The sequence below is a fragment of the Rutilus rutilus genome (assembly GCF_951802725.1).
Source record: "Rutilus rutilus genome assembly, chromosome: 13".
NCBI lineage: Eukaryota > Metazoa > Chordata > Actinopteri > Cypriniformes > Leuciscidae > Rutilus > Rutilus rutilus.
In genome coordinates, this window is record NC_140218.1 from 33,099,766 (window position 1) to 33,111,496 (window position 11,731).

Consider the following 11,731-nt stretch of genomic DNA (forward strand, 5'->3'; position numbering starts at 1 on the left):
TGCCGTTCCAGAAATTCCAGCACACTTCCTACTGTGGCAACATCTTCTATAACAGTTGTGGCTATGTGGCTATTTGGTGATGGGGAAACAAACACAGATACGCATTATTAATGCAGGGAATTAATTTTATTGTCAAAATAAAGATGTTTATTCACATCCCAACAAATTATGTATTTAACAAACATCTAAGGGAAGTTCAATTAAAAGGTTTAGATTTCCCTCAGAGGCACCGCATACTGTAGAGGAGATCCAATTCATTTAGCTCTCAGATTGATCCTTCTTTTCTTTTTTTAAATCTGGGAAATTACTGTTAGCTTCATTTTATGTCAATCATTCCTGGAAACTGATGCATAGTAAACTGTAACCACTGGACTTTACAAAGTGAGATGTTTGGAGGTTGAAAAATAACTGTTTCACCAAAATAACTTTCAATTTACTATCAACTGATTTTCTGAGGGGAGAATAGTAGAAATTCCAATTGCAGAAAATAATTTGACACAACAGATCATGAATTGTCTTTAGTGAAAATCCCTGAGATAACATTAGGGATCCCTGAAAATTAGGTTAATAACATAATGATAATACACATTCATTGTTTGTTGAATTGAATGGATTGTGTGTCAATTGCATATTGTAAGAAAATCTTGCAACTTAAAATTCTCCCATTAATCGGTGTCACTTCTTAATTTAATGATTGACATAAATTACAAATCTTTAAAGCAATTTAAATACATAAACATCAGTGACTGGACATGTTGAATCCTTACTAATTGCATTATTGAAGTAATAGCATTCAGATTTGTTAATTGCCTGACTTCATTGGCTACACAGTGAATTATTTAGTTGAATTCGATACAGGTTTGAGGGCAGTTTTTGAAGAATCCAGTCGTCCAATATTACCAGAAGCTGTACAAGAGAAAAATAACTAAGTCAAATTTATTGTGGATTTATGAGGAGTGGAAAAGGACTGGTAGTCCAATGTGTGTAATGAAGATCCGTGCGTCTGTACTGGCCGTAACTTACTGTCTGAAGGACATCCATCCCATCATTATCTTCTTCCTCGATAGAGAACTGAGAGTAAAGAAAGGCTTCAGTTATTGAATGTCAAACATTTCATTTCCTAGATTTTGAATAATAGACCATTTGATACTTCACATGGACGTGTTTGCCTTATTTTTGGTATGATTTGAGCAATTTATTCAGTTTCATATGCTAAGATGTCCTCATTCTTACCCATTCCGACATTGCTGCCCACACACGAGACTGAAAGACAAAAGTCATGCATTTTCATATTCAATCACAGTGCAATATTGCCATGCAACACTTCAAAAATGTCTGAATGTCCTTGAATTAGAGAACAATAGCAAAGGAAGTGACATTTATTTCAAAGAAAGATTCACACTTCTTGATTCACGTTCATACACTGTGGTTCCTCTGCTAGAACGTGTGTGAACTCTAAGGGAAAACTGACTTCATACATCATACAATAAAAATCACCTTTTGGTTTGATGCAGATGACAACTGGTTTGATATTTTGGTGATACTTTATTTTACAGTGTCCTTGTCACACGCTATAGTTATAATAGTAAACTATGCATAATTAAATGCAACTAAGCCTAAACCAAACCCTATAGTAAGTACATGTTGTTGATTAATATTACTCAGTACTTAAATGTATAATTACACTGTAACACCTTATAAATAAAAAGTGGGTTGCACTTTATTTTAAGGTGTCATTGTTACAGTGTAATTGTATTACAATACTGAGTAATATTAAGCAACTGCATGTACTTACTATAGGGTTTGGATAGGATTAGGATTTGGTTGAGGGTTAGTTGCATGTGATTATGCATAATTTACTGTTATTACTCTGGTAAGTACATGTAACGTAACAAGGACACTGTAAAATAAAGTGTTACAAAAACTGATATTTTATATGCAATGAAAATCTTATTTTTTTAAAGTGAGTCTGAATCATTTTTGGGGCCCCTGTCCTCAAGAGCCTCATTACCTGAATACATCCTGCTGTTGCAGAACGGGACCTTGGCTCCGTCTCGATTCAGTGGGGCGACGACCACTGAGTACACCTGCCCACACACGATCTCTGACACATCGCATGTGCTGCTGCCGGGCTCTGGGCTGCACACGTGAGTGCTGTCGCTTCCCGTGACCTCTGCCGTGTAGTTGGTGAGGGCGCTGCTTGACCTCCAGCGCACACGCAGCGTGTTATTGGTTCCTCTGAAGAGACGGATGCCCGAGGGACAGCACTCACCTTGAGAGAGACGAGAACATTAGATTTAACATGGGGTATTATTGCTATTACACACGTTAGCCGGCATGAATTACTACAATAATTACTAAATAGCTTGGCTATTGGCTAACATTATTTCTCCCACCATTTTTATTTAGAATAAGTGTTATAGTAAGTGTTGTAGTATATAGTATATATGGTAAGTAAGTGTTAGAAGTGTTATAGTAATTAAATATAGTAAATTCAAACTTCCTAGACGGTCTTTCAGACTATGACTAACTATTAACGACTGGGAAACTAATTTGGTAACACTTTATTTCAATAGTCCATTTTAGACATTCTACTAAGTAACTTTGCAACTACATGTCAACTAACTGTCATTAGAGTATTAGTAGACTGTCTGCTTAATATCTGAAAACACTTTATTTTGTTGGTCCCCAACAGACATTCTACTGACCATAAGTAACTTTGCAACTACAAGTTAACTTATTCTACTAACCCGAACCCTAACACCTAACCATAACTTAACAGTCTACTGACAGTCTACTAATACTCTAATGAGAGTAAGTTGACATGTAGTTGCAAAGTTACTTATAGTTGGTAGAATGTCTAAAGTGGAACATCAAAATAAAGTGGAAACACTAATTTTTACACCCAAGTTTCTGAATTGGAAGTCCTTTCAACTTTAAATATGGCAGAAGAAAGTGAATCATTTCTGTAGTTTTAAGTATTTGTTTTTCTATATATTTTTTTTCTATATTTTCTATATATTGCTTTCTCTTGCAGTTACAGTAATGTGCATTTATGTACAATACATTTGATGCATATTGTATATGTAATATACATATATGCATATTGTATTGGGCTGTATATGTACTTTACACAGACAAAAAAAGCATTTATTTGACAGAATTCCCGAATCGTCAGTAAGCTGGCTGTCTAGATAGCGAGGTGAATGTTTATATGGCAGCCAACAAATGGGCTGCAACATTTTATTTACATTCAGTTGGATATTGACTAAATATCTACTATATATTTTGGCTTTAATAAGATTTTCCCAAGAAATAAACGTGAATTAACTTGCCGTCCTCCTTGATTCCATATTCTTTATGACAACAACACACTTTCGTAATTGCGACTTCAGAGGTGGGAGGTAGGACATTTCCCATAGCACATGAAGGCAGCTTAATAATCACACCAGAAGTTTACGGAAGAAGTTCTATGTTTTATATGGTTGCTGTCTGATGAAAAACCCAAATGTCCACTTTGTGCAATTTAGAATTTTTACCATAGATGTAACGGTTAACGTGCAATGATAGAATTTATAGTGCAAAATGTGACTAATTATGTTTTTTCATTTAATTTTGTACGATTTTTAATAAGATATCGTTTTTTTTCTCTAGAAATATGCATTTTTTGGAGACACTTTTCATTGGACAGCGACAATATGCATTTGCGTTTTTTCTACCACTATTAATGGCAAGTTATTGAGAACACACTGGCAGAAAACCCATGATAGGTGCACTCCGCCTTGTGCCCGGTGCGACTGATCGCTTCCAGGGAGACGGTGTAGTTAGTGCCGCAGGTGATGCATCCCATCACGCATCCTGTTTCCATGGTGTGGCACTGCGCATTGCCTCGTGGTGAAGACAGGGAGGCGATGAAGGTCTGGGCGCCGATAGCGTCTGACCAGGTCACGTTGGTCATGGCCTGGGTCACCTGGCTCACAGTGAGATTGTCTGGGCAACAAGGTGCTGGAAAAAAATATAGAAATAAAATTATATTTGTAGACTTTCCAACTAAAAAGACATGTGTGTTGCAGAACCCAAAAAAAGCACTCTAGCTGAAATGGGGAAATGCTCTACATAGTCTTTCCTCATATTTGATTTCAATCGTTTTCTGTTAGCATGTTTCTAAGCTAATGCCACCATAAGATTAAAATATACAGCACATACTGTACAAATATTGGTTTAAATAGCCCATTTTTAAGAGTTTTATTCATTCTTTTTGAAGAAAATGTATTTATATACTCTTAAAACTTATTTTCTTAAATGATCTTGTGTATTTTGTATTTTAGCTGCCTGTGTAGGTTTTGGAACTTTTCTTTTTTGACACAATTGGGATGTTGGCTCTCTGAATGGCCATGGAAAGCTAACCTGTTTCCAGGGGAATGGTGTAGCTGGGCATGCTCTCTCCAGCTGAGGAGGACGCGGTGGCACTGACTTCATAGACGGAGCCGCAGGGCAGGTTGGGCACCTGACAGGAAGTGCCATTTGAGTGACAGACATGCATGTCGCCCACTGTGCCAATCACAGTGACAGTGTAGTTTGCAGCTGTGTTAGCAGAAGTCCAGTTAACCAGCACACTAGACAAGTTACTCTGGCTCACACCGATGATCTCAGGCATGCATGGAGCTTTTTGGAAAAAAAAGAGAAAGTGTGTGTATATTATACATCTTTGGCACATATTCATGATCTAAATTCAAACTGAGTGTGTGAGTATACCTGTTTCGTGCGTTTGTGAACTGCAGGTGAGGTTACAGCCGCTTACATCATTGCATGGTATGACGACTACGCTGTACCTGCTGTTGCAAGTGAGGTCAGAGAGGGCGCAGCTGGGCGCCGTGTCGTTACACAGAACCGTTTCCGTGGCATCCACAGCACGAGTCTTATACAGATCCGCACCACGCACAGGAGACCACTGTATCATCAGCGTCTCCCAAGAAACTGCAGAAACCATTGTGAGCTCTGGACAGCAAGGCACTGTGGACAGTAAGTGAAGATAAATCAGGTTAAAATGAATAAATGAATGCAGTCATCGCAATTTAAAGGAGAAAACCATGCAGTTGCAGGGTTACGGGCAAAATGTGGCGCAAATCTATATATTAAGTTTGTGTTATTATGTTAAAATTATGGCACCGTGGGACAGGACAAAAACAGCATTTAAGGGGGGTGTACAGACATTTCATGTGTTTAAAGACTCTTGGGTTTTCTTCCCTGTGTTGATGTAATTGCAATTTAAAGGGTAAGTCTGGATAGGATATATCGAAGGGTTTGTCCCTATGTTTAAATAGACGAAATACTTTAGTTTACATCACAGCCGTGACCATGGGTGCCTCTCTATACTCAAATTGATGCTTCCTCGTTTGCTCGCTCCTCCGTCCTCCAGCCATCTTGAAGGGCATCTCAGTTCTCTAATTGCACTACGAGGAGGCGAGGAAGCTTCCTGAGGAGTCATGAACGAGGATACTGTGGTGGATTTTTAATAGATAAAATAGTAAACTGTTTATTAAACTAACCATGTTTCTAACATCTAACCTTACTTCTCTTTTTAGGCCTAACATGATAACACTTTGAAACACAATGTACTAAAACGTTCTGTCCTGTGTTTTTGAATGTTGTATGTTGTGTTGCCATACCCCTTTTACTTTGGTTGAGTGAGTGTAAAAATAACAAATATGGGAATTGAAACTAGACAGATGACTAAATTTGAACCTTGTGATTAACAATGAAGTAATCATTAAAACAAAGTTTGCTTTACCTAGTAACAGAAGGGTTTGCATATGAAGAACCAATCAAATTCATTTCATTTTGCCAAACCTCCCTATTCTATAAAAACTGTTGTATTCGTGTTAGCTGGTGGGATTCTCAATGGAATTTGTCTGAGATCCTCCGGCCTTGCTTCTTCTTGGGGGAGATTCTCTGAGAACTGCTTGAGAGATCCTCCGGCCGTGATTAAAGCATTTAAAGGACATTTGCTGAAGTCTGTCTGTTCATTTCTGCTGCGCAGCAGGTGAGTTAGTTTAGAGAAATAGATTATATATTGAACGTCAATTGGAGACGTTAGGGATCGTCGATTGGAGACGTCCCCGGTAGACTATTTATTAAGCGTCGATTGGAGACGTTAGGGAGAACGTCGATTGGAGACGTCCCCGGTAGACTATATATTAAACTTCGATTGGAGACGTCCCCGGTAGACTTAGAGTAGGAGCTAGATAGGGAAAAATCTACGACAATACACAGGTGTATCCTTCCCTCACATCTAAGGGGGTGGAGCAAAGACACAAGGAAAGGAAATGAGGATCCACAAATAAGAAATGAGAAGCACCCCATGATTTGCTACTCGCTATTGCTAGTACGGGGAAGATCATTCTAGAGAGCATTTGATTGGACAGATTAGGCTGGGAGTACAACATGTCATCAATCTTTTTGGCTTGTTTTCTCAGAAGAAAGGTATGTTCATTTTATATTTGTTAAAGTGCTTTCTGCATATAATAACATGAAGCTCTCACAGGTGGTGTGGTTGACGAGAGGTCCCGGGGGACTGGGTCCAGCCTGGTTGTGTGCAAACACACTCATGATGTAGGAGTATCCGCAGCTGCAGTGAAACTGACAGCGAGGCTCAGTTGAGTTGCACGTCCCCTCGATGCCATCATCACTCTTAATAAAGGTAGTGTAGTACTCTGCATGAGGGACCGAGCTCCACTTCACAGAGCAGTTTCCAGCCACCACCTCCTCCACCCAGATAGGCTGTGGGGGACAAGGGACTGACAAACAACAGGATAGACAATTAGAGGCATTGTTAAGGGCAAGATTTTCAGTGATAATGGCTTAAATTTCACTCAGCTGCTCACACAAAGTTAATGATTCTTCATAAGACTTGGAATAAAGCACTTCAGACATAATGACTAAATGACATAGTTCCTATGCAACCTCTTTGCATGTGAATTAAGTAACAGAGCCAATGAATATGGCTTATTTCAGTAGGTGTCTTTAATATGTAGCGTACTGTAAATGTAGTTGGTCATATGTTGTACGTCAGAATGTAGGTTCACTATTGGCCGACGCTGGTCATGCGTGTGATGCTGGCCAATAGTGAGCCTACGTTCTGACGTATGCAACCCAGAAGCGCTGCGCTGTTACACTACGTGAACTCACTCAGAGGCCCACACAGAAGAAAATGAAAACTGAAATTTGTTTTCATTTTTTATTTTGCTCACAAAGAGTATTCTCGTCAATTGATAAACTTAAGGTTGAGCCACTGTAGTCACTTGGACTATTTTAACATCTTAACTAACTTTTTTCTGGGATGGCAGATATTGATTACCTAGCAGCCTATGAAGGAGTGAGCCAGCTCTCAGATTTCATCAAAAATATCTTAATTTGTGTTCTGAAGATGAACAAAAGGCTTACGGGGTTGGAACAACATGTGAGTAATTACTGACAGAATTCACATTTTTGGGTGAACTAACCCTTTTAAAAAAGGCATGTCCAATCCTACTTCTGGAGAGTTTAGCCATAATTAAACACACCTGAACCAGCTAATCATGATCTTAAGGATCACTGGAAACTTCAAGGCAGTTGTGAAAGAGTTAAACTCTGCAGAAAACCCTGACAATATTAAGTACATTATACTGAGCAAGTCCTGTTATCCAAGCATGAATTGTTTTACTCACATGAAATAATCTGAACTGGGTACGAGGGGACACTGTTTCCGGCCTTGTTAACAGCGATCACTGTGACAGAGTTGGTCACTCCACAGCTCAAAGGAATCAGGATGCAGGAGTTGCTAGATGAGGAGCAGTTCTGGCCAGTCAAGCTCAGGGCGACATACTGCTCTGCACCCTGGGCTGGGTCCCACGACACCACAATACCTGCTTCAGGGGTGCTTGTCACCACCAGAGCAATAGACTGAGGAGTGGGAGAACCTGCGGAGACACACAAACAAAGTTTAATGTGCCTTAACTACATTATCTTAATGTGCCTTAACTGTTATCAATGAACATTTCCAATCCTTCACAGTGTAGCTTCAACCGTATTAAACACACCTGGATCAGCTAATCAAGGCCTTTAATGCAGGTGTGATAGAACAGATTGAAGCTAAACTCTGCAGGACGTCCCGTAAAGCCATGTCTAATATGCTGTACTTGGTGCGCATTCATTGCTGGTTGCTCTGTTATCGATCCCTTTCTCTTCCTTAAAGGGATACTCCACTTTTTTCGGAAATATGCTCATTTTACATCTCCCCCAGAGTTAAACAGATGAGTTTTACCGTTTTAGAATCCATTCAGCCGAACTCCGGGTCTGACGGTACCACTTTTAGCATAGCTTAGCACAGATCATTGATTCTGATGAGTCCAGTAGCATTTCTTTCAAAATGACCAAAGAGTTTCAATATTTTTACTATTTAAAACTTGACTCTTCTGTAGTTAAACCGTGTACTAAGATCGACGGAAAATGAAAAGTTGCGATTTTCTAAGCCTATATGGCTAGGAACTATACTCTCATTCCGGCGTAATAATCAAGGAACTGTGCGGCTGTACCATGGGTGCAGCAGGCGTAATGATATGACGCAGCGCCTGAAAATAGGTCTAATAGGTTAGACAAACTTAGTGCCGGTCACGTTGGAAGAAGTTACCGAGCTGGGGACTATTTTCAGGCGCTGCGTCATATCATTACGCCTGCTGCACTCATGGTACAGCCACACAGTTCCTTGATTATTACGCCGGAATGAGAGTATAGTTCCTAGCCATATAGGCTTAGAAAATCGCAACTTTTCATTTTCCGTCGATCTTAGTACACGGTTTAACTACAGATGAGTCAAGTTTTAAATAGGAAAAATATTGAAACTCTTTGGTCATTTTGAAAGAAATGCTACTGGACTCATCAGAATCAATGATCTATGCTAAGCTATGCTAAAAGTGGTACCGTCAGACCCGGAGTTCGGCTGAATGGATTCTAAAACGGTAAAACTCAACTGTTTAACTCTGGGGGAGTTGTAAAATGAGCTTATTTCCGAAAAAAGTGGAGTATCCCTTTAAGTGTGATTTAGAGGTATGACATTTTTTCAGTTAACTTAAGTAATCTTTCTTTCCATTCCTATCCTCTTACGTGTGATCTGGCCAATTGTGAAGTCATCTCCGGGAATGTTCTCGGGACTCCAGGCGTTCCCCTTAATACTATAAAGGGTTCCTGCCTCCAGGTCTTGCAAGAGAAACTGAATGTCTGTGGTGTTGAAGCTACTTTTGCTGTATGAGCCGTCTTTGATGATGCTGAGGCTGTAGAGGACAGCATGATTGACTGGCTCCCACTGCACCAGGATGCTGCTGTTACTGGGAGAGCTGGTGTTGAACTGAGGAGCAGGGAGGACTGGGGTCCAACAGAATGAGGAAGAGAGAGAAACAATAATGGTAAGAGATCAGACAGACAGCTGCATTGTGACCAAAAGGTTTTTTTTTTTTTTTTTTTTTGAAGATTGAATCCCAAGCTATAGTGATCTAATTCTGAGGTATAGGTTAATTTTGTTCAAGTGAAATGGTTTCCACTCGTTTCCTGTTTTATCATTTCCTTTCTTGTCCTGTCCTGCCCTGTCATGTTCGTCCCTCTCCCATTCCTTTCTGTTCCTTTCATTCCTTTCTGTTCCCTTCTGTAATTTTTCATTCCCTTACGTTCTCTGGCATATCCTGTCTGTGCCTTTCCCGTTTCTTTCTGTTCCAGTTCTTCAGGTCCCCTCTGTTCTCATCCATTACCTTCGGTCCCTCTGTTCCCTTCCCTGTCCAGTCCTTTCCTTTCCTGTCCTGCCCTTCCCCATATTCTGACTGTCCCTCAACTGTTCCTTTCTAATCCCTTCCTTTCCCCATTCTTTTTAATCAGATCTAGGCACGGGTTCTACTCTTACCACTTCCTGATGTGTCGTAGCTAAAACAGTTCTCACATTGCTTAAAATGTTTGAAGAAAACATCCCATTGTGCTGTTATGGATCGTATGCATGACGTAATTCTGTGGATATTTGTAAGTGATATGCTTTCTGTTCTGGGAATTAAGGTCTCTTCCCTTATTATTTTCTTGTGACCATCTCAGGTGTAAAACGTGCTACCTGAACAATGAAACAAAACTGCTGAGGGCCCTAAGGTGAAGACACGGAACACATTTTCTGTGCCCAGTCCCTTGAGGAGGGCAGCCCTTTTGTTATGGTTCAGATTTTTATACCTGGATAGGTATACATGCGTGAGAAACCTGTTTCATTGAAAATGTGAATATATGCATACTGCTAAAAATCAAGCCCTTGAGATCAGCTATGTAGCTTATTCTGATGGGGGTTTTTTTTCCCCCCAAAGAGAGGATAAGGTTTCTGCACTGGGTGAGGGTTAGAGAATAGCCAACTCTGTCCCTTCATGAATGGATCATTTCTTTGGCCTCTAGGTCAAAGAGGGTGGAGAGAGAGGAGAAAAATATACCTGTCTTTGCCTCCACGGAGATGGATGGCTGGCTTCTGCCTGCACTGTTGACAGACATGACACTGAGAGTGTAGTCTGTGTATGGCTGGAGGTTGGTGACAGTCCCTGGAGACGTGGGCACTGGGATCTCTGACAAGAAAGATCCATCGTTTGTCTCAGCGCGCAGGATGTAGGAAGTTGCACCCGAGACCTGAGTGAATTCCACAGTGATACTCTGGCTTTGTTTAGAGGAGGCCATGTCAATGGTGGGCACATCGGGAGCTAAACATAAGAAGAGAAATTGCACAGTTCCATTCATTTAACAAATCATCAGTTTACTGCAATTAACAATGCTTTTGGTAGGAGCCAAACTGATTTAGAAATGTTAAGCTGCAACAAGGTCAGTTTATCAAACAAGATGCTAAGCCTGAAATAGGGTTTTATGACCGGGAATTTCCAGGCAAAGAAAGGTCATTGAAATTTCTTACAATTCTGAAATTGCTTCACACTGACTACTCTTGAGCAAGACATCGCCAGTTTTCAGTATACGCACCAGTAGATCCATCCACACTAGTGTCTGCAAGCATGTTCATGAGGCTGCCCAGGGCCTCAACACGAAAGGTGTATGCAGTGTTGGGATTCAGGGAATTAACGGAGCCCATAATAGTGTTCTGTCCAAAGCTGGCAAAGACCACGGGGACTGGAGAGTTCCTGAGGGAAGCTGTTACTCTGTAGGACAATGCACCTTCATACCTGCTCCAGCGCAGCACTGCACTCTTTGATGTCACCGTAAAAATACTCACGCTCATTGTGCTGCCTGAAAAAAAATAGTACAAGAAACGAATCTTTCTGAGGTATTTATCAATGATGTTGATTTGATACAAATGACAACCAAGAACAGTGTATAAATGAGTTTGAATTTAAACAGATACTGTAAATTGGATCCAGATGAGCAGTACCTGATGCCTGTAAATGAAACAATTCAAAATGACTTTTATTAGATTTAAACATTCGTTTATAAGTAAACAAAAGTGTTTTTCGTAACTGAATAATGTTTCAAATAGAAAGTTAAAATATTAATGAATGACATAATCATGGAAAACATGTTTATATATATATATATACACACACACACACACACACACACACACATATATATATACACACATATACATATACACATATACATATATATAATTTATTTTATTGAGTAGTACTATTTACCTTATTCCTACATCATTCTATACTACATCTTACGGAACTGT

At 39.8% G+C, this 11,731-nt stretch overlaps 1 protein-coding gene across 1 annotated transcript; it reads right to left on the reverse strand.

The window, feature by feature from the left end:
• Window positions 1-120: 120 nt before the first annotated feature.
• Window positions 121-11,408, reverse strand: LOC311301877 (fibronectin type III domain-containing protein 7-like). Its single transcript, XM_084427247.1, has 12 exons — window positions 11,020-11,408; window positions 10,488-10,748; window positions 9,142-9,399; window positions 7,707-7,958; window positions 6,543-6,797; window positions 4,756-5,013; window positions 4,408-4,665; window positions 3,751-4,005; window positions 2,012-2,272; window positions 1,234-1,263; window positions 1,024-1,071; window positions 121-906 (listed from the first exon to the last, which is right to left on the reverse strand). Exons 1-11 carry the CDS (start codon window positions 11,273-11,275, stop codon window positions 1,049-1,051), a joined length of 2,367 nt encoding a protein of 788 aa, XP_084283373.1. The 5' UTR covers window positions 11,276-11,408; the 3' UTR covers window positions 121-906; window positions 1,024-1,048.
• Between the last annotated feature and the right edge of the window lie 323 nt (window positions 11,409-11,731).